The sequence below is a fragment of the Trichomycterus rosablanca genome, chromosome 18, assembly GCF_030014385.1.
Source record: "Trichomycterus rosablanca isolate fTriRos1 chromosome 18, fTriRos1.hap1, whole genome shotgun sequence".
Taxonomy (NCBI): Eukaryota; Metazoa; Chordata; class Actinopteri; order Siluriformes; family Trichomycteridae; genus Trichomycterus; species Trichomycterus rosablanca.
Genome location: NC_086005.1, coordinates 21,979,401 through 22,003,177, shown reverse-complemented (window position 1 = coordinate 22,003,177; position 23,777 = coordinate 21,979,401). Strand labels below are relative to the sequence as shown.

Genomic DNA, 23,777 nt, shown 5'->3' with positions numbered 1-23,777 from the left:
TCTGCAACTTGGCAAAGCTAAGAAGAATTTTGTAAAGATGTATGTGCCCCAGTTGCCCCATGTTGTGTATAACTTTACTATATAGACCACTGCCCATAAGAACTGCCAAATACTCAACCAGTGTCAGTAAAAACAACTCAAATGAACAAAATCACAAAATAGATGCAAATCCCAGGATGTGGAAATATATATTTGTGTTTATATAAAGACAAGAAAACTGCTTTTTGAAAACCATCTGTTACAAAATGTGATAAATACAGCAGCAGAAGTTTCCACATGAATTTTGAACAGTACAGCCCAGTTCATTCCTCACTGAGCCTGGTGCATTAAAAGCCTCCCAAAGAAGGACAAAAGCTCTCAGTCAATCTAAACCAATTCCTGAGCGGAGCTGGATCAGATCGTGCTCCCTCACTTCTCCTCCCCCTTCCTCTCCTCCCAGTTACTTCAACAAGCTTTCCAAAAAAAGTGCTGCTCTCATTTTGGAGAGGATTCCTGCCTTCCCACCTACACCGTCCAATTGGGCTCAGCTGCTTCAGCTTTACTCTGCTGGCTTAGTCAAAGCTGGTCACTTCTCATCTGCCCTCGGCGCCTGCTCCCAGCTCTCTCAGCCCTCAGGAGAAACTACTCACCAGCTGCCACCATGGAGGCCATCAAGAAGAAAATGCAGATGCTTAAATTGGACAAGGAAAATGCCATTGACCGCGCAGAGCAAGCTGAAATAGACAAGAAGGGAGCTGAGGATAAGTGCAAACTGGTAATGGAGTTAAATGAGCTGGATGAGTGGGGGTATATGTGAGAGATAGTGGGATTCACCTGTACTAAACCTAAAGGACAATATGTCTTGTGTACACCTGTAATTAATTGTTTGTTGTTTTTGAAATATTAGTGTTGGGATATAGGGTACATAAAACCTAATTGATGAGCACAGCATCAAACTAAAAAATATTTAATTAGAAATAGGTACAAATGGAAGTCAGAAGGGGGTAAGTAAAAGCCTGAGCGAAGAAGGGCCAAGGAATACTCTGGGAACTAGAAGTGTCTAAGAGAACAAAGATCTACTTGGCAGGCCAAATGGATGCTAATGGATGGGCGACATGTAAAAAAACACCAAATAATTTTGTATGATAATGTTTTAATGATATACGTGATACATTTTACAATATTCCTTAAACTTTTTGCTTTTAATTTGGTGGCACCATATTAATACCAATAGTTTTCTTAAATATTTAATGGAAAAACAAAGCGACTTGTGAGTCAAGAAATGACTGGCATCCAATGATACCCATCATTCCTAATAAAAGAGTATTACAATCATTTTACTGGCACCTGAGTCATAAATATATAGTCATATCTCATATCCCTAATATAATGGTTTTTAAATGGAAACAAAGTGAAAAATTATATTTTAATCTTTGATGTTTTTATTTAAAAGCCTAATTAAATAAATAATAATTTTGTAGTTGTACAAAAATTCTTCAAATAAGTGAAGCTGTACTTATTCAGTAAAGAGCTTATTATAACAAGATCCTAAATCTTGTAAGATTTACATTTTAGACTATATAACTGTTTGCTAACAGTATCTCTATATTATCATGTTTATTATAGCAAATACTGTATTTATTTACTATAATTTAGCTATATAATAATTATATAATTAAAATTTGTATTCATAACTACTGTGATTTAGCATACTAGCACATGCTAGCTGACATTTTTTTTATGTAGTTCTGTTTCCATCATAAAATTGCAGTTATTTGCGGTTGGTATATATTCACTATTATTAAACTGCTGGAAATGAGAAAACACATTAAACAAATTAAGACGCTAGAAATACGGTGCCACCATGACCTACATATTTTAGTAAAGGCTTAATAGCATTAGCTAAACGGCCTGCTAACACTAATATTTGTATTTAAAAGTATTAGTATAGAGTTGTTCATTTTAAGCCTTGGCAGAAAAATATATTAAACAGTGTATTATTGTAACTGTATTATCTGGTTGCTGTCTCAGAGAACTGATTCATACTCAGGTCATTTCTAAAGACAACCTTGTGATCATGTTCTATTTGGTGTTATTTTACCTTGACATTGTTTCTGTCCACAAAGGGATCAAGGCTGTATGGTGGGTCAGAGGTTGCCCAACCACAGCAGACTTAGGCTACACATGACATCCAAATTGCAATGCTTCACATAACTGAAGCTCAGACACAGGCAGAGTTTGGTTTTAATCATGATTAACATCAATCATGACCACATTGTGCTCACACCAGCAGCTCTGTCACTCACAACTGCTTTTTATAGTCCCTTTATTTTAGGCTTATGTTCCTTTGTGTCTCTCTTTACTGTGGAGAGAGGAGCAGCTGTGCCTATCACTTAAAAAAGCCATTGTAATGACACAGATCGAACTCAGACCTGTACTAGTTTGTACCAGTTTTACAGTCAGTCAGCCCGAGAATCTGCCCACAGACATTTTCTTGTTCTTATAATATGAACACCACAGACAGACAATGTCCTTGGTTTTGGCACATTTTTGAAACTGAACTTAGCCTACAAGCTTTAATTATGGTTGCCCATTGACTGGGTCTATTTTCATAGCAGAACTTGTGGTTTCCACTGATATATACAGTAGCAGGCTGTTTCTAAGGAACAAAAGAAAACAATATACAAAAGCCAGGTTTAAGGGAGCTAGATATGGGACATATTGGCTCACCTGGCTTCTGGCTAGTTTTAGTGTCTGTTTCATGCAGGTGTAATTTCATGCATGTTAAATGAGCATTAATTATTGTTCCCAAGTCCAGTAAAAAATCATGGAGCTGATGTTGCTTTCAAAGGCAATTTAGAATTTGGATGTTACAAACATGTACAGATCATTTTTACATGTTACATCTCTCAGCAGTCCTTCTCTGAGCTTGTGTTAACTGCTCAGTGGTTGAACATTTGTTCCACTTTAGTTGAGCAAGGATATTTATCCCACTAATTAGAATGGGTGTAGGGCCACTCAGGTGGCATAGCGGTAAAACACGCTAGCACACCAGAGCTGAAATTTGGAACTCATCGGTTCGAAACTCAGCTCTGCCATCCACGATTGGCTTGTTGTTCATACAGGGATGGGAAGCCGGAGAGGGGCCGCAAAACTGATGCAATTACAACCTCTGCTGGCTGATTGATGGCGCCTGCACAGAGTCAAGGAATAATGTGGACAGGGTGTGGCTCTTCATGCACAACGCTGATCCACATATAAACTCGCCTCATGCAGGTGAAAAGATGCAGTCGGCTATTGCACAAGTGTTGGAGTGGGCGTGTGTCAGTCTCGCTCACCTCAATCAGCAGTGGGGATCAGCATCAGTAGATAGAAAGCGAAATGCAATCGAGTAATTGGATACGACTAAAAGGAAGGAAAATTGGGAAAAATTAAAAAAATAAAAGAAGGGGTGTAGAAATGTTTTTATTTTATAAAAGATATATACAGTGTATATACATTTTAAAGCTATACATAATTATGTAGCTGCCCAGCCCTATATATATATAGATAAATATATATATATATATATATATACAGTATGTATATATATATATATATATATATATATATATATATATATATATGTAGATAGGGATATACGTATATGCTGGATTATATAAGGATTTATATATTATATACTTTTTTATATAATATATATGTTCATGAAGTCTCAGTGTATCATGTGTATCAACTTATTTGTGGTGTTTGTGTATGTGGGGGGTGTGTTATATATTATATTTCTTTGGGATTATATAAGGATTTATATATTATATACTTGTTATATAGTATTATATATCATAAAGCCTCAGTGTATCATGATATCTAATACCACCATATTGTTCAGTCCTACCAACAAACTTATTGTGTGTGTGTGTGTGTGTGTGTGTGTGTTTCAGCTGGAAGAGGAGCTGCTGGGGCTGCAAAAGAAGCTGAAGGGTGTGGAGGATGAGTTGGATAAGTACTCAGAGTCACTGAAGGATGCACAGGAGAAGCTGGAACAGGCCGAGAAAAAAGCTACAGACGTGAGTGACACAAATTCACTGACATTTTTCATTTTTACACTGTGAGTGTCCATAACCTTTAAAATTCATTGGAAACGAGATGCATTACAGAAGATGATCACTACAAAAATTGTGTTAATGGTATTTAAAGTAGTTTTGACCAGTAGGTGGCACTGTAGACCCATGTAAAATAAACTGAGTTCCAATAGTCAGACATGATCTCTCAAGGACGCCCCACTTAACAAGCCTGTAAAGAGAAAGGGGCATAATATTCGTGCAGTGTTCAATTCCACCACATAGTGGAGCTATTTATTAAAATACAGCTTATAAATAGCTCTGACATTAAAATGCTAAGCAGTGTTCAGCCTGGTTAATATTCTGTTGGGACACTGCCTGGCAATACCAGGTGTTGTTAACTCTGGAGTGCAGCAGTAGCTCAGTGGTTGATGTACTGGTCTTGTAATCAAATATCACAATTTCACAAATTACAATGGTGCATTGTAATTGGCTACAACTGAGTGTTGCTTTGGATGAATAAATGTGGTACAATAGGTGTATAATTAACCATCAGGTATATTCAACCATACTAGGTTGTTGCAGGTTATTTTACAGTTAAATATCACCACTTTGTTCCTGTCAGTCATTCTGTCATGACTCTTTTCTCTATTCATTTCCATGCCATTAATCCTTGGCATGAACAACTGAGCAATAATCTCTGTGTTGACAGCCACACTTGAGAAATTGCCAACCACTTCTCACTTCAGCAGTTACTGCAAATACTCATTCAGTCGGCACAAGGCATGGATTTTAATATTTCAGATAGCAAAAGTATTACCCATACAGAATATCTCTTCTTAACTATCCTATAGTGAAGTTCTAATAGCTATACATGGGCCAGATGTGTGTAATTAAGTCTGTTTAGCAGCATTTAGCACTAATTTGAATCAACCTACAGTCAGTGTAACACATAGACATGTGGCCCTGACTTCTATATGCTATACTTGTTGTTTTTAAACATTAATGTATGTGTGTGCGGCCCGTGAGACCAATGTTGCAGCCTGGTGTGACCCAAAGACCACTGATTTAAACATTGTCATGTTACAAAAAAGAGATTACTATTTAGAGTGTATCTATGTTAACAGTGTAAACAATGCATTACATAAACCTACAAACACTTGTCTTCATTATCAGTTACAAATACAATTACCATACATTTATTTCACTTCAATATCCACTTTACTTGAATTGGTGTTGTGAAGAATCCAGAGTCAATCCTTGAAACACTGGGTACAAGGTGGTAAAACACCATGGCCTGGGTGCCAATCCATCACAGCACATTCACAACACTCAAGTTTCAGCCATTACCTTGGTATGTCTGGCAGATATCTCTTGGGTGTCAATTTAAGCTTAAGCCTAATCCAAGCAAGACAAAGCTGATATATACTGTATATTCCTGGAGATACGATGCTATGCCAAAGTCTTGTCATCCCCCGTAATGACACTTAGATTAATGGACATAGCCATGAATTGAACCTTGGGGAAGGGTGGGGGACAATTCTATTGGGATTGAAGGGCATTCTATGTAAGACATTCCTACCATTTTAACAACTGGTGGAAACACTAAGAGATCCTAACGATACACAAAGCTGTAATAGTGGAATATGGAATATGCTGATATATAATTTATAATTACATCAGTATATTGGGGGGGCATTTTGAGTATATTGGGGGGCCATTTTGAGTATATCTGAGTATTGGGGGGGCATACCCATTATATGTATATTGTGATTACAGCCTTGCTTAGATTACACCATCCATTACCATATGAAATGCTGGTGTTGTTCTCAATAGACAGCTATCCTTTCACTACAACATCTAGAGAATTTGGCTTTTTTCTCTCTGTTTAAGGCACTCAGATTTTTATCCTGTCTATTGTTATTTTAAGGCTGGATTCCCAAAACTCCCTCCCTGGCAGGTCTCACCATGTTAACTATCAGACCTTTGCAGCTGATTCAAAAGGCCACATTATGCCACTGCTGCACTCTTTGTTGCTGCTCGCATAGAATTTAAAACAATGATACTTGCTTCCAAAGCTAAAAGTGGACCAGCCAACTTTAGAACACTTTTCAAACAATGTCCTGTACCACGTACTTTTTGAGTAACAATGTCCTTAACCTTGAAGGAAGACAGATGTCGAGGCTTTTCTCTGTACAGATGGTGGAACGAACTTTTACTTCTGGGGCAATTCAGAGTATTAAGTCCACAAATGTCTTTGGAAAGTAAAAAGAAAACTGCAGAACATAAAAAAACCCGAAAAACATGTGGATACTTCTGTATAACTACATGACACTGTTATTAAAATGTAAATACTGGTAGACTGCATATGTATATGATATAATTAGTGATATGGCTTTAAAGTAGACTAATCTGTGTTTAAAAACGATTTTTATTGCAACAAGCATGATCACTTATCAATACCACTGTAATCTTCCATTATGTACTTTCAAAGAGAAGCTAGTTTTTTATTTTTAATAAGAACGATCTTGTTGAGTTTTTGGTTTCCTGCAATTGATTAGTGCTCATTCTGGGAAGAGTTTCTGCCTTTTCCATAGTGACTTTCCCGTGACAGCCCTTATAAGGGTTAAGCCATTACTAAAAATGTAGGCTAGACAAGCTTGCATCCACTAATCACTAATAATATCATATACATTACTTGTGCATTTGAGAAGTAACTTAGAATGGGTTAAGTGAAGACATAAGCAGGCTGTCAGCATTTCCTCCCTTTCCTGTTAATGTTTCATGATAACAATCTTCCCATTACACTTTTCACCCAGTTTGTAGTCCTGATTCTGTGTCCCAGCAGTTTCCTGCTGTTAATGTCAGCTGATGACATGCACCTGTAACAATAGTGCTCATCAAACTATATATTTGGACAGCCTTTCCTTTTTCACCCATGTAAAAGTACAACAGGTCAAACTTTTCTCTTAATAATCACATTAAATCTTATATACAAGCATCAATTGCAGATAACAGTACGTGAAAAGCAGTGATTTGTAAATTCATTAAAACTGTATTGAATGAGTACGTGAGTAAGTGAGTATGTGGTGCCCTGTAATAGACAGTTGTCCACATCCGCCTGCAAAAAGACATGTAATTTTATTAACCTTATTAAATACTATACCATCTCATTAAAAAAAAAAAAAGCCTAATTAGAGTAATCATTAAATAGCTATCTAAATATTTCATTGACCTCTTGAAATCATGAATGTGTTGCATTTATTAGTCTAAAAACCCTGCAAACACTCTCCTATTTTTCATTTCAGTTCTAAAATTAAGACAAAAATCACTGTTGCCTAAAAATATAACACTGATCAGATTATAAGTGTTCTAACAGATGACATCTTATAATGACAAATGAGAAGAATTTAAAGCTAGTAATAGTATACTTTGTTTCCAGGGTTTGTAAATATGATGGATCTCCTCCAATAGCCTTTGCATTCTTATGTGACCAAAAAAGAAAAAGAATGAAAGGAATATATGCATTGTTTATAGTGAACTGAGTAAAGCTTTACTCACCATATCACAACTAGTGCACCATTAAGACAGCAGAGTGATACAGCATATAAAATAAAGAAGAAATTAATTCCTGCTCACTAAATTTGTGTGAAATATTTAATAGACTGATCCGTACATTAAATGCAGAGATCATTTTTATTAGTTTTGTTCTAGTAAAGTAGTAAGCCATTTATTCTTGAGACTATTACAGCACTTACAGCACAGATTGTTTAAAACCTTCCACCAATATAGAACATTTTGCCTAAAATGCTTAAAACTGTAATATTTTAACATTTTTGCATACTAAAAAATTAAGATAACACAGTATAAGTATAAAGTGTTTTACTAAACAGCAGATATTGAGACGTTTTGAAAAACATAATAAAAAAAGAATTTGTGATTGGATTGCACCATCAGCTATAAGTGAAACCCAGAAAGTTTCTATTTAAAATTCAGGTAATATAAAAAAGAAGAATCCCTCTATTGTGCAATCTGCATACACACAGGTTAAGCAGAGGAGTTTCTTTCCTTTATGTATCCCAAATTTTTGGATATCAGAGTTGGAGTAAGCCATAGGTCTTCCCTGGAGCAGGGAGGGTTAAGGGCCTTGTTCAAGGACCCAATAGTAGCAGCTTGGCACTTAACTTTCCTATCAAAAGCCCAGAATTTTAAGCATTAAGCCACCACTATTACTTTATAGGATGTAAAGTCAATCTCAATCCTTCAGAGTTAACTCCATATAGTAAAACAGTTTTTCACATTTGCTCAGTAAGTAAAAAAAAAAGAGAAATACATTCAAATAAAGTACTAGTTTTTGAAGCCTGAGATTAAAAATGATAGATGGGTCCTGCCATGTTCTTATGGGTTTCCTTTGGGTATTTTGGTTTTCTCCCAGCTCATTAACACCCCACCTTGCATATTGTTTCCCACCGTGACCAGCAGTCCCCAACCTTTTTTTTTTTTTTTTTACCACAGACCGGTTTCATATAAGATATAATTTCATTGACCGGCGGGAAAGGGAGAATTTAAAATAGAGTAACTATAGAATGGAAAATCAGTGTGAATCCTAAGCTTTTTTTTTTGTTGCTTAAATGAGACGCTGCTCCCACCTAGTGGTGATAGGTCATAGTAACACTGATCGCTTGTAGCGATCTCTAATTATTTATTCTTTCTGTGCGGCCCGGCAATAAATGACCAACGGACCGATAGAGGAGCTACTGAAGATAAAGAAAACAAAAAATAAATGAATTAAACTGACCGATTGGCCTAAATTTGTCATAAATTTGTGATAACATAGCATGGTGTGTACCAAATTTATATTGTCTAACTTAATTTAAACGCTGAATCGACTCAATCGATTCCAGTTCTTTACACAATGGAACAGGTGGTTAGCACTGTCGCCTCACAGCAAGAGGGTCCTGGGTTCGATCCCCAGGTGGGGCGGTCCGGGTCCTTTCTGTGCGGAGTTTGCATGTTCTCCCCGTGTCCGCGTGGGTTTCCTCTGGGTGCTCCGGTTTCCTCCCACAGTCCAAAGACATGCAAGTGAGGTGCAGTGTGTAATGAGTAACTACCGTTCCTGTCATGAATGTAACCAAAGTGTAAAACATGACGTTACAATCGTAATAAACAAACAAACAAACAAACAAACAAACACAATGACACATGGACAGAGGAATCGACTCTGACTCTGAATCGACTCTTTGATGTACGGTATCGAACAGAACGGCTCCACCGTGAGCTGATCAGCCGTTGTTTAAAGGCAGGCGACGTGGTGACGTCATGTAGATAAGAGAGGGCGGGGTGAGAGTGACGCAGCGGAGTTTGTAAGTTTTGTACAGAGCTGCTTCAGTCTGAGCCGAATACAGACTAATGTCACTACACTAAACACTAAACCCCTTATTATTCCCAGTTTAATTCCAGTTAGGGCTTTCCCAGGGTGCCAGAGTGGCCAAGTGCTACCTTCTAATCCAGTTTACAAGTGTGTGGCTGTAGCTAGAGGCGATAAGGTAAGGGACAAAGAGCGAGCCGGACCTGGGATAAGACTGGGACTTTAATGGCCGGAATGTCATCTATAGAAGCAGTAAAGAGAAAGATCCAGAGTCTGCAGCAGCAGGCAGACGATGCTGAGGAGCGAGCAGAAATCCTCCAGAGAGAGGTGGATTCAGAGAGACATGCTAGAGAGAGGGTAAGACTTTATACTGTAGTGAAACCTGGATGAAACCTGATACGAGTTTGTTTTAGCAGCAGAAAATGAACCTGTTGCTCATTTGCTGGACAGTGTAATGCTGAGTAAGTGCAGAACAGACACAGTGATACTATAGTACTTTATACTTACATTATAATGATAAATAAACCTAACTCGTACTGTTATTTAGTTTTGTTTTATATGTATGCACTGATCAGCCATAACATCTACACTCACTGTCCGTTTTATCAGCATACAATTACTGACTGTAGTCCATCTGTTTCTCTACATACTTTCTTAACCTCCTTTTACTCTGTTCTTCAATGGTCAGGTTCCTCCACAGGACCAACACAGAGCAGGTATTATTTAGGTGGTGGATCATTCTCAGCACTGCAGTGACAATGACATGGTGGTGGTGTGAGTTTTTAAATACCGTGTCCACTCACTGTCCACTCTATTAGACACTCCTACGTGGTTGGTCCACCTTGTAGATGTAAAGTCAGAGACGCAGAGACGATCGCTCATCTATTGCTGCTGTTTGATTTGAGTTGGTCATCTTCTAGACCTTCATCAGTGGTCACAGGACGCTGCCCACGGGGCGCTGTTGGCTGGATATTTTTGGTTGGTGGGCTATTCTCAGTCCAGCAGTGACAGTGAGGTGTTTAAAAACTCCAGCAACGCTGCTGTGTCTGATCCACTCATACCAGCAGTGCTGAGAATGATCCACCACCCAAGTAATACCTACTCTGTAGTGGTCCTGTGGGGGAGTAAAATGAGGTTAAAAAAAGTATGTAGAGAAACAGATGGACTACAGTCAGTAATTGTAGAACTACAAAGTGCTTTTATATGGTAAGTGAAGCTGATAAAATTAACAGTAGTGTAAAAACAAGGAGGTGGTTTTAATGTTATGGCTGATCGGTGTATATACACTTCAAAAATCAATAATAGAATAGAAATTGGTGAACTTCTTGTAGGCAAGGACTTAATTCATAAGCTGTGAAGTCCTTTTATGAGTAGTTCGATTGACTATAAAAATATAATAAGAACATAATAGAACAAACAGAAACAATATAAATGTAATTCATAAGCCACAACGTCATAAGTCCGTTCTCTTTATGTCATATGTAACTGTAGTAACACAAAGATTACTTCAAACATCTTTTAGCATGGTATTTAACCTAATAACAGATTAACTAAACTTGTAAAATGTTTAGGCTTACTGTCTTGTGTAATATTTGTTAATATAATTTAATATATTTAATATAAATAACTTTGCTAATATATCAACTTGCATATGAAGAAAGAAAAGCAAGCTTTCATTAATGCAGTGCTCCTTTTTGGACTCCCTATTGGTCATGCAAATAGAGTTTATTTCTTTTCAGAAAAATAAATATAATAACTTGAGCATTTTACCATGTTTTAAAATATCCCAATAACTCATAGGATAGGATTTTGACTGTATTGCCCACTCATTTGGAAACAGATCAAACAGCTGACTTTAACAGCCATACTAATTTAGTGTGAGTTGTAATATAGTTGACTGGTGTCATAAAAATCTTTTATATCCTCACAGTGTATCTGAGACCATTCTTTTAACCTGCGACACCTAAAAATTAATCATACTTTTCAAGGCTGTGCAGTCTATAAACTTTGCTCTTGCTGTAAGAGTGACTGTAACGGTTTGTCCCATCTAGACTGTTTAGCGAATCTGCACCCACTTCCTGTATCTCCTCCCAGTCTTCTTTTTTACTTGCTTGAGTAAACCTGGCCTCAATCCCAGAGAGCATGAGGTTAATCATTTCCTGTGCTCTCCTTGGTGTGTGAGCCAAAAAGTCTTTGGGAATGTCCAAGCTTCTCATATATCAGATAGCTCGTATTTCCATTTGCTACAAAGAAATATCAGGCATATGTGACTGGTAGGTTAACTTGAACAAAAACAGCTTTTGTATATTGCTTAGTTAAGGATTTAACTCTTTAAAGGCAGATTTGTCTCAAAACGTTCTGTAAGTGTACAGGTTTGAAGGAAGACCTAATTCAAAAGGTTAAATAAAAAATACAAACCAGTCTTTTTGCCATTACAGCCTATTTTTCCTCCATATGAAACGTTCCCAGTACTTTCAACAAAAAACCTTTCATACAGAAGGGGACATACGTAACTGTACAACTTCAGAGTTACATCACAATTAAAGCTTTGCATATACCAGTTAGTTATATACCTTTCCATCTGCCATTCTGTTAGCTATGTCTAAATGTTGCTTGTTGATATGCTGTTTCGTACAGTAAAATGCACAGCAAAAATCATGTAGGTTATGGTTTATTTCAAGCACTTACACTTTGATTACGTTCATGACCGGACAGATAGTATCTCCAATCTTAGTATCTCCAAGATTTTAGTATCTCCAATCCATCCGACCCACATAACATGTCTTTGGGCTATGGGAGGAAACCAGACCACCTGGAGGAAACCCATGCATTTATGGGGGGAACATGCAAACTCCACACAGTAAAGGCCCGAACCAGTCCAACGTAGAATCAAACCCAGGACCTTCCTGCTATGAGGTGACAGCACTACCCACAGAGCTACCTTGATGCTCAAGACTAATATATGAATATCCCTGTCCTGTCTACTGATGGCAAATGCAAGCTAACATAGCTAGTAACAGTTGGCTATGCGAGCTGCTTTATGCCATGGCTGGAGGACTTTACCAGATATGTTAGCAAGTATTAATAGATAGTGGTTCCGGCGCCCAGGTGGCGCAGTGGGATATTCCGCTTACACACTAGCAGGTGTTGCCTCCGGTCGGCTGGGCGCCATCTAGCGGGCATAATTGGCAGTGCCTGCAGCAGAAACTAATTTGCCACCGTATCTGCAGGGTGGGGGCCGGACTATGTGTGGGTGGGTGGGTGGGTAGGTGTTCATACGCTGTGTAAGCACCCTGATTGGCGGAAGAGACGCCTGTGCAGAAAGCAGGGGCGAGAAAAGGAGGGCAGTGCACGTGTTGGAAGAGGCGTGTACAGCGACGTGCTCTCCTCGGATGCAATCTGGTATCTCTGGTAGCAGCGGAAGACAAAATTGAGTGTGCTAAATCGGGAGGAAAATGGGGAGAAAATGCATTAAAACAAATAGATAGTGGTTCCTTTTTTCTTTGCAGTATGTGAACTTCAAGAAATGTAAGGTTTTGGCATCATTATTTTCTTGCAAACAACTTCTGTGCAGTGTAGGTCATTTTGATAGCTGCAAGCGTTTTCTGAACTCTCTTTTACTAAAACAGTTAAGTAGCACCTAGGGGTGCTACGACCCATGATGTTTAAGTCCAAACTCCTATGTCAAATTCTACCCAACAGACTATGAATGAATCTTCTTGTTTCTGAGGCAAGACAGTGCATGCTGTATTTTTTGTACAAAAATTGCATACTGTAAGTGTTATGAGAGTAAAGATATATAAGTATAGATGTTCTTAGGCCTATTAAACAGGTTCTGATTTTACAAAGAATGATTTAACCATTTAAAAAGACATAAAAGTGCTTTTACAAATACAAATACAATTAGACAAATACAAGCAGAGCAGAGCCAGTCCAGGCAGTTTGCCAAACCAGGCTAATTTTTCTTTGTGGCCTTAGGGGCTGGTTTAATTTGTATTTTCTCTACTTAGTTAGCTTTTACTAGTGAAAAGGTTTACATTTAATATGAAGAATTAATTATACCCATAGGGATTATATAGGAAAGTAATTTGTGACATTACACAGCTGCCCTGCCGAAGCTCACTGGAATCGAATCAGACTGCAAGGGTTTGATTAAATGTCTCCTGCTGTGTACTAGGAGAGGAACACTAGCTCTTTTGTACTACTCTGTCTTCAGTGTGAAATGTGGAATGGTGGAATGTGAATGCCACAGTCTAATCATCTCAGTCAACTTCATCTTATTCTGGATCTGCGGCTTGATCATGTCATCAATAGAAAGGAATGAGGGGTTTTATCTATAGCAAATGTTTACACAGATGCACTAGGTTTTGCCAGTACGGGGCTTAAAGATCAATACAATGATTAGGGGAACTAAAACAGACTGGACATTTAACTCTTCATCTAGCCTCCTGATCACGAGTCACATTGTACGGTTATTTGAAATGAAAATGAATTTCACAGAGCACACAAAAGAATGTATTTTTCTAAGTATTATGTTTTAGTATTATGCTAGACACACAGTGTTTGTCTTTGTGGAACATGCAGTCTAAAGGTAAACAGAAAGAAGTGGACACAACTGAACAATAAAACTGGGGCTTGGTTTTGAAGACAAAAGAATACTTTGCTTTTTCCATTCCTGAGAAACCAGCAATCATTTTTCATGTGGCTCACTAGGCTGAATTGCATAAAGTTTCTCTTTCTCTCTCTCTCTCTTTCTCTCTTTGTGTGTGTGTGTTTACTCCTAAGCTGTAAGTGTGACCCTATCACAGGCTTTATGAACTGGATTTAGCTTTAGTCGGTTGACTGGTGGGTGGCACTGTGGCTCGGTGGGTAGCACTGTCGCCTCACAGCAGAAAGGTCCTGGGTTTGGATCCTTTCTGTTTGGAGTTTGCATGTTCTCCCCGTGTCTGCGTGGGTTTCCTCCGGAAGCTCCGGTTTCCTCCCACAGACCAAAGACATGCAGTCAGGTTAATTGGAGACACTGAATGTGTGTGTGTGTGCCCTGCGATGGACTGGCGTCCCGTTCAGGGTGTTACTGTGTGTTATGTGTTCTGAGATGCTTTTCTGCTCCAGTATGGTTGTATCAACAAGGTGGTTTTACCAAAAAACTGCACCTTACTGGATGTTTTTAGCATACTGGAACCAGCTCGACCTGCACCAACAACCATGGCTGAATGTTTTAAACTTTGGTTACATTTATGACAGGACAGGTAGTTACAGGTAACACATGATTCATCAGTTCAGATTCAGTGTCTCAGTTCAAACACCATCATTGGCAATTTAGTATCTTCAGTTCACCTAACTTGCATGTCTTTGGACAGTTGGAGGAAACTGAAGCTTCCGAAGGAAACCCACACAGATATGGGGAGAGCATGCAAATTCCACACAGAAATGACCCAAATCATTCCACCTGGGACCTTCCTGGTATACCCACAGAGCCACTGTGTTGTCCGTGAGGCTCTTGATTCGTCTCTTTGTAATTCTGTGTACCATGATGCTGCCACATGTCTGACTGTTCAGAAAATTACATGAATAAGCACTATACAGGTGTTTCTAAAAAAAAAGTTCTGAATGGCTGGTAAATGTGTTTAAAGAAGCACCATGCATTTTTATGCTGTGACATTATAGCAAAAGCCAGCTTTGGAATCGTGGAACCCCCCCCACAGACACAAGTCTCCCATAGTATTATCATCCACATTACTTTCAGCTTCAAACTAATAGTTTGGCTAATAGTGTAAATTAGATTTCTCCGCTCCTGTAGACTGTGGAATCTAAGCAAAACGGCATTTATTGATTTAGTGTGATCATTTTATTCTTCCTGGGGTAAATAAACTTACCATTTCAGTGCTAATCTGAAAAGCAAATAGAAGCCGCAAAGATAATCCTCACTGTCTCGTAAAAGAAAGTCTACATGTATACAAGCGCTGATTCCCATGACCATGTCTATTATTGATTGCTTTAGTAACATGGCCAGGGGTCACAGTGCTCTGGGTGAAACAGCTTTAAAAAAAAACTGTTACATACTTTGATTTATAACAGTAGACTAGCTAGAAAGCGAGTGCTTGCTGCATAGCTTAAACATGCTTATGTTCCAGGCTATAGATGGATGTGTTCTACAAACATCACCACTGTTTAAGCTCGGTTGTGATTTGTGCGTGTGTTTTTAATTGTAGTATTTGTTCTTGTAGGCAGAGGCTGAGGTGGCCTCCCTGAACAGACGTATCCAGCTGGTTGAGGAAGAGTTGGACAGGGCCCAGGAAAGACTGGCCACAGCACTGCAGAAACTCGAGGAAGCAGAAAAGGCTGCAGATGAGAGCGAGAGGTGACTTCAAAATCAGCATTCTAGGACTAATATATTATCCTAATACAGAATATCATAACTGCTTATATGTATTTTAATAAGCTTACACAAGCAGAGCACATGAGCCTCCAAGCAGGAATGGCCTGGGTTCAATTCCCTGAGTGAACGGCCAGTTGCTAACAGGTGTAATAAATTAATTATATGCTTCCAACATTAAGGAAAGTGTTCCTGTTCCTGTTTCAGCATGACTGTGCCCCTCAGCCCCACTGGACAGCTTTGGAATGAACTGAAACATCTAAATAGGCACAAATTCCCACAGACATAGTTCACATAGAGCTGACTCTATTTAAATACCATTTGTTTTTTAAATGGGATGTCCAACAAGCTCATGGTCAGCTGTCCAAATACATTTGGCCATATAGTGTGTATAGTATAATTTTGTATGCATACTGTTAAGAAAATATGTTACCATTGAGGACATGATGATGATCTAAGGTTGTTGGAAAGGGCTATGCTAGAGAGGTTTAACTGGCTTGCCATGATTATGCCCACTTATCTAAATAAAAATCTAAATAATCTCCCTATTGTCATTTGAGCTTTAAACTGTTCTCTCATCAGTGTCTGTTTTTGAGTTACAAAGCTTACAGTGCTGTAGAAATTCGTGTTGAAACATAACATAACATAACATAACATAACATAACATAACATAACATAACATAACATAACATAACATAATAACGAGTGTTCATTATAGATCTAAATTGCACATGATTGCAAGTTTGCTGTATTTCTTTTCTTTTTGGCCCACAGAGGAATGAAGGTCATTGAGAACAGAGCAACAAAGGATGAGGAGAAGATGGAACTTCAGGAGATGCAGCTGAAGGAGGCCAAACACATTGCTGAGGAGGCTGACCGCAAATATGAGGAGGTGTGGAATTCAGGGCTAAAAAGAAGCTTTAATTGAAGAAAGTCATACACTGAATGGGGCAGTGGTAGCCTAGTGGGTAGAGGTTTGGGTTACCAACTAAAAGGCTGTGGGTTCTAATCCAGGCTGTGCCATACAGCCGCTGTTGGGCCTTGAGCCAGAGGGGCTACGCAATGGCTGCCCCTGTGCTCAGACCTTCCAATAAAGCTGGGATGTGCAAATAAAGAATATATATATGATGAATAAAGGCATTCCATCAGCCCTAGATTATCTTTATCCTTATAAAACCCCTACCCATGTCTAGAGATGCCAAATTAGTACAGCATGGAGCCTAGTTTGAGTCATGTAAGTGTCACTTAGGGGTCGTCATAGCGGATCATTTGACCGCATGTTGGATTTGGCAGTTTTCACGCCCAAGGCCCTCCTTGACGCAACACTCTTATTTATCTGGGCTTGTGATTGGCACTAAGGGTCCACTGATATGTTTCCCCCCATTGGCTAGGTTCACTTAATGCTTTGCACATTCTGTATTTGTTAGCCCAGCCCCAGATTCTAACCCCTAAGACTACAACCCTAAGATGAACCCCCCTAAGATTACAAGCACTGGGTAACTTATATATTCTTATGGATAGTTACACTTACACTTACGGCTTTTGTAGCATGCTCTTGGATTGTATTAATATGGGCCCTCTTAAGAGAAACCATACACTACAACCAGATTATGCTGACATTATAAGAACATAACTACTGTCATTGAGTGTGTGTAGACTTTAACCACTTTACCATCTGCAGTGTCTATACCTGCAAAGAGTTTAATATGTGACTTAACTCCTGATCTCTCTAAACTCATTGTAGACTTATCACAGCAACCTTTGGAATAGAAAACTTTACATTCAGCAGTTTAGATGTATTGCTTTTAAAGCTATTTTACTCACTATCCAATACTGTAAGGTTTATAGCATTTAGGAGTAAAACTAGATAAGTGGTAGAATATGGTCATTCATCTTATTAAATAAGAACGACAGCTCTATTCGAATTCTTCTTTATCAAGCCATATAAGTTGTAGTATCAGTGTATTAGTGTTGTTATACATATATTCTCTTAGGCGATCCAGAAACTTGCTGTAAATAATGTTGTTGTGCCGTGTGTACATAACAGGCTGTTTGTTGTTTATCTGCAGGTGGCCCGTAAGCTGGTCATTCTTGAAGGTGATCTTGAGCGTTCTGAAGAGCGTGCTGAGGTGGCTGAGGCGTAAGTACTAATTACTCTTTATGCACCAATGTATGCGCTTTGTTGTTATTAGTTATTGTGTTATTATTAGTATTCCTGTGACTTTATACTTTTCTGTATGAGTACAATCCAAAAGAGGATTTTCAAATCTGGACTTTTGTTAATTGCTTAAATGTTACCAGCCTATAACAAGCATCAACCCTAGACATTGTAATAGTTGTGTGAATGTCAATAGGAATGCACTGATCCTTGTTTTTTATTCATACAATACGATGAGATGGGGTGGGTAGCACTGAAGGTCCTGGGTTTGATGTGATGTATATATATTTATGGTTATTTTTATATTCAGTGTTGGTTTTACTTTGCATGAACATTTGCTTATTATGATGCATGTCTCTGGTGACTAAAAGATTTTCCAAAGCAACAGACAGTTCAAAAGATCTTATTACGTTATAATCTATTTAAGATTCCATTACTTAAAATACAACCCCAAATCAGAAAAAGTTGGGACAGCATGAAAAATGCAAACAGAGTTTCTTACATTTACTTAGACTTTTATTTCATTGCAGACAGGATGAACCTGAGTATGAACCAACTTCATTTTTTTTTATTAATAAACATCCATTCCTGCATTTCAGGCCTGATACACATTCCAAAAAAAGTTGGGACAGTAAAGCATTTACCACTTTGTAATGTTGCCATCTCTTTTCACCACACTTAAAAGATGTTTTGGCATCGAGGATACCAAGTGATTTAGTGTTTCAGCTTTTATTTTGTCCCATTCTTCCTGCAAACACGTCTTAAGATGTACAACAGTACGGGGTCGTCGTTGTCGCATTTTTCGTTTAGAAATTCTCCACACATTCTCTATTGGGGACAGGTCAGGACTGCAGGCAGGCCAGTCCAGTACCCGTACCCTCTTCTTCATTAATGTTGCAATCACAGAAGTGTAAATGACCTTTGCCAAGGGCACTGACACATCCCCATACCATGACAGACTCTGGCTTTTGGACTTGTTGCTGATAACAGTCTGGATGGTACTTTTCAGCTTTTGGTTTCCAAAAAAAAAAAAGACCTGGAATACTGATTCATCTGGCCTGGTACACCAAGTGAAGCAGACAAAACATGAAGTATCTCGGGTTCAAACTGTCCGCAATCAAATAAAAGTCAAAGCAGATGTAAGGAACACTGCATTTTTATTTTATTCGCATTTTCCTTACGGTCCCAACTTGCTTTACTTGCTGTCTGGGGTCTTTTAGTCACTACTCTGTGTTAATAAAGTAAAGTGTTTAACAAGCAATGCTTTTGGGGTGCACTAAACACAGTGAGGGTCCTGATCCCCTTTCTCCCTTTGTTTCCCAAATGCATGCACCAATGCTCCTCACCCTGGGACACACCACATTTGTGGCTCCTCCCTCTCTCTCCCATTCCCTGTCCATGCTGGACTAACCCAGTCGAGTCAGGCAGCTGGAGGAGGAACTTAGACTCATGGATCAGAATTTGAAGTCCATGATGTGCGGGGAGGAAGAGGTACAGCAGAGTTAATGTTGCTTGAGAACTCTTAACGCTGGCTCTTTCTCTCCTGATTTCCTGCTGGAACTTGCTAACCAACTTTGTGCTTGCGCTTTTAAACGCTTTCAGTTTCTCAGCTTTGACAAACCATCTCCTCTTTGGAAAGGTGGCCCCTGCTGCAGCCTTAGGAAAAAGACTTCCTCTTGTAACTTGTATCAAGTCTAGTAAAAATCACTATTACTAATTGGATTGTTTAATTTGTATTATAACCTGTCATGCAATAGATGCACCAAGTAAATAGCACTCTATATGACATTATTTCACAGAAGGCGTCTTATACTCACACTTTTATAACATTGTTTCAGCAATTCTCTTTTATTGCGTCCTTCAGATAAATACCTTTTTTACTATAGTAAATACAACTTAATGCTGAACGTTGCACCTTTAATTACTGAAATAATTATTTACGTTGGATTTACTACTTGTATAACCTCAGCAGCCTTGTGTACCAGAATTGCTGCATTAAGTCTTTGGCACTGAACTTATTTCACAAAACATAATCAGTGTTTTAATCAATTAGTATCAGAATCACAAATTGTAAGCTTGAGTGGCATATTGGTAAGTTCCCAGGTTTACAAATATAGAAGGTGCATGGCGTTTCGTGAACCTAGCCATTAGAGGGACATGTCAAGACACCCTTAGTGCTGGTCCCAGGTCCAGATAATTGGAAGGTTTGCGTCAGGAATGGCATTTGGTGTAAAAACTGTGCCAATTCAAATATGCAGACAAACGATCCGCATTGGCAGTCCCTAATGGGAGCAGCCAGGAGGAATTGTTCATTAACTGTTAGAAAGACAAATAGACGCCGCTCAGGTGGCGCAGCGGTAAAAAGAGACGCGCTGCAACCAGGGCTGGATTCTGAGAACGTGGTATCGAATCCAGCCTTGCTTTACCGGTTCGAAGCTGAGTGGCTATATGAGCAACGATTGGCCGGTTGCTCATATGGGGGGTGGGACAAAGAACCGGATGTGGGTCTCTCTCTGTCAGAATGCGATTGCGTTCTCTGCCGGCTGATTGGAGGCGCTTACACAGAGATGAGAGAGGGTGCCCTTAGGGTGTGTCTCTGCGCATGCAACGCTGGGTGGCGCCAAACTCGTCAATGTGTGGGTGGCAAAGATGCATCTGGCTGCTGCTCGTGTTTCGGAGGGGATACGGGTTAGCTTCAATCACCTCCGTCAGGGCAGGGTTCGGCATAGACAGAGAGGAAGCACAATGCTAATTGAACAATTGGATGCACTAAAAAAGGGGAGAAAAAGGTGTAAAATTTAAATAAAAAAAAAAATAAAAAAAAAAGGAAAGAGAAATAGACCATGAGCGCTGGCTTTTGTCCAATAAATAACCAAAATGCAGACTTATCTCTACAAAACGTAAAAAATAATATTAGATGTTTTCAGATACATGTAGCTGCAACATTACATTCTAATCTATTGATTACAAATAAGCTTTTTCAAAATAATTGCCTGTTTTTATTAATGATACATTCTGATCCAGTATTATAGAACTGCCACAAAAAACATCTTTCGCTGACTTAAAACCACAGAGTGAAACTGGCAAAACAGCTCATCCGGCTCTTTTCACAGTGATCCTGACCTGGATAGAGCAGTCATTAAATGTGAATGAATGAAAAACTAGGTCTGGCAAATCTTCATCGCTATTAAAACTCAGTAATTCGAAAACAGAAAGCAAGGTGGTGTACTAGGTATAGCTGTACTGTGTAAACACGGGTTCATTTCTCTTTGTCTTTGTAAAGTTTAGTATTTTTTCCCCCTTATCTGTGTGAGTAGGGGAAAAATTCTAGTTTCCTCTGAACCCTATAACATGTCAGTTGTGAGTAAGTCAGAGTGGATTAGGAGCAGAGCCCTATTCAGGGTGTATTCCCTAAAGGTGTAGAAATGTGAAATGTATTTATATTTAATTTAGGAAAGTAGTGTTTATCAGTATGATTCGTGTTCATGATATCGTTTCATTACTTCCCTACTTCTACAAGTTACCTATTTTAAAAAAGGAACCACGCTACCACCTCACTACTGGACAATGAAAGTTATTTAACAGTACTTTTATTTGTATTTACATTTAGCACATGAAGTCTTTTTCCTAATGCGTTTAAGTTTTACACTTTGCCACACAGGTATTAATTTATGCCACATTTTGTTCACACTCTGTGTTGGTTTTACTTGAAAATACTCAAACATCATTCTTCAGGTCGGGGTCTCCTTAGCTTTTACTGCTACTCTCTTTGTCGTCTTAAAGTGCTCTTTCTTTCTCTCCTTTTTCTTTTCTTGTTTTCCTGTCTGTTTTCTCCCACCTCTTCTGCTATGGCACAGCAAATCTGGTGACCTTGAGGAAGAGTTGAAAAATGTCACCAACAACTTGAAGTCATTGGAAGCACAGGCAGAGAAGGTAGGAGTTTCTGTAAAAAGTGCTGCTGAAGTACTGCTAAGCTCAGACAAACTCTCGGGTGTTCGGTAACTATAGGGATGGTTACTAAAGCAGCAAGAGGGACAGGGCAAACATAGTAATATACCTTATAAATAAGTAAAGCCTATTGTTTATTCCAAAAATAAATAGTTTGGAATGCAGTACTAGCTTTTAACACATCCCTGCATAGCATATTGTACTTATGGTTGAGTTGTACTTATATATGACTGAATATAATGAATTAGAGTTAAATCAAGGCCATAATCACAACATATATAAAGTGGAAACCCCCTTATTTTGATATATTTTTGAAATGTCCCCTCTAATTTACTGATGTAAAATCATAAATACCCATAATTTACTTAATAACTTTGTGTGAAGTTAGAATCCATGAATTTAACCACAATCCCCCAACCCCATTACATTTGCCCCCTCCTTATCCAAGCTCATGCAAAAGATTGTTTTGTTGATTTTCAAACTTAAATAATAATAATAGGTTTACTTCTGTCATTTTATTATTTTCCTGGGCATTAAACATTTAAAAATAAAATTAAATATTATATCATAAATATTGGAAAATAATATATAACATTATTTTACACAGCTTACTTCACTAGCTTTACATTACCAACAAATTTTGCTTTAATAAATTATAATTTATTTACTGTATTTTATTATAATGCATTCCACCTTCTGTGCTAAAAACGGCTCTGCAATCTTTCTGTATTTTTACTTTTTTTCATATGCAAGTTAATTATTTTGTGATTTTTTTTATGACTTATGGTTGATGTTGTGACGATTGTTAATTCTTTAGTACTCCACAAAAGAAGACAAATATGAAGAGGAAATCAAAGTGCTTACTGAAAAACTAAAGGAGGTGAGTGGTCAATGTTATTGTTATTATTTTCTAATAATGTTAAATAAGGTGGTGGAATATTAGTTTAAAAATAATTGTTTTCTAGGCTGAGACTCGTGCTGAGTTTGCAGAGAGGTCTGTGGCTAAACTTGAGAAGACCATTGATGATCTGGAAGGTATGTTTATGATTTACCCAACACAACGACTGAGTATGATGAATGTTTTAATAAAACTTCCTGTTAGCTTCTACTATTTAACATTCCCTATTGATTTCATTTTTTATTTTTAATCTCTAACTGAATGTAATAGCATGTTTGTTTTTACTTACACTTCTAGAAATGTTTTGGTGTGTTTAACAGTATTGTAGCATGCACAGTAGGATAATTTAACTGTATGTGTCCTGTGGAACAGATTATTGTGAGATTCCTTGCATTGAATTGGCACCCTGTTAGGATGATCTAATCTATCTATCTATCTATCTATCTATCTATCTATCTATCTATCTATCTATCTATCTATCTATCCATCCATCCATCCATCCATCCATCCATCCATCCATCCATCCATCCATCCATCCATCCATCCATCCATCCATCCATCCATCCATCCATCCATCTATCCATCCATCTATCCAGCCATCCAGTAGTGCCCCGTAACTCAGTTAATGACCCAATTTGATTTAATGCTGTTTGTATTAATCATTATCCAACTGCCTTTAAACTTTCCCCTTGTTGCTGTTGAGCATGTATAGTAACCTAAGTAAAATGGAGTAGGCAATCTGAGGTTTTGTGTGGAAATGGTGTCAGTTGGCATGTTCTTTGGTTGTCCATGTGGATTTATTCTAAAAGCTTGGCGTTGACTAAATGTGAATGAACAGGTGTATTTTTGAATTACTGTGATGTATCATTGTCAGTGTTTCTGGCTCTGCACCCACTATGGAAATGTTCTTCAAGTTAACAATATTGCATGTTTAGTGACAGTGAACTTGACAATGTTAGTTTGAATGTTTGCGTTGAATTGACAGGCTTGAG

At 38.2% G+C, this 23,777-nt stretch overlaps 1 protein-coding gene across 8 annotated transcripts in view; it reads left to right on the top strand.

The window, feature by feature from the left end:
* The first annotated feature begins 508 nt into the window (after positions 1 to 508).
* The window catches only part of tpm2 (tropomyosin 2 (beta)), a 28,786-nt gene continuing 5,517 nt past the window's right edge, over positions 509 to 23,777 (top strand). For 2 of the 8 annotated variants that reach the window (XM_063014535.1, XM_063014534.1), the window contains exons 1-8: positions 509 to 754; positions 3,918 to 4,043; positions 15,633 to 15,766; positions 16,556 to 16,673; positions 17,851 to 17,921; positions 21,797 to 21,872; positions 22,705 to 22,767; positions 22,853 to 22,922. In XM_063014535.1, the coding sequence (XP_062870605.1) occupies positions 641 to 754; positions 3,918 to 4,043; positions 15,633 to 15,766; positions 16,556 to 16,673; positions 17,851 to 17,921; positions 21,797 to 21,872; positions 22,705 to 22,767; positions 22,853 to 22,922 (772 nt within the window). In that variant the 5' untranslated portion in view covers positions 509 to 640. Of the gene's footprint in view, positions 755 to 3,917; positions 4,044 to 9,430; positions 9,763 to 15,632; positions 15,767 to 16,555; positions 16,674 to 17,850; positions 17,922 to 19,354; positions 19,431 to 21,796; positions 21,873 to 22,704; positions 22,768 to 22,852; positions 22,923 to 23,777 lie in introns of those variants that run through there. The other 6 variants (XM_063014536.1, XM_063014537.1, XM_063014538.1 and 3 more) reach the window with 3 other exon arrangements.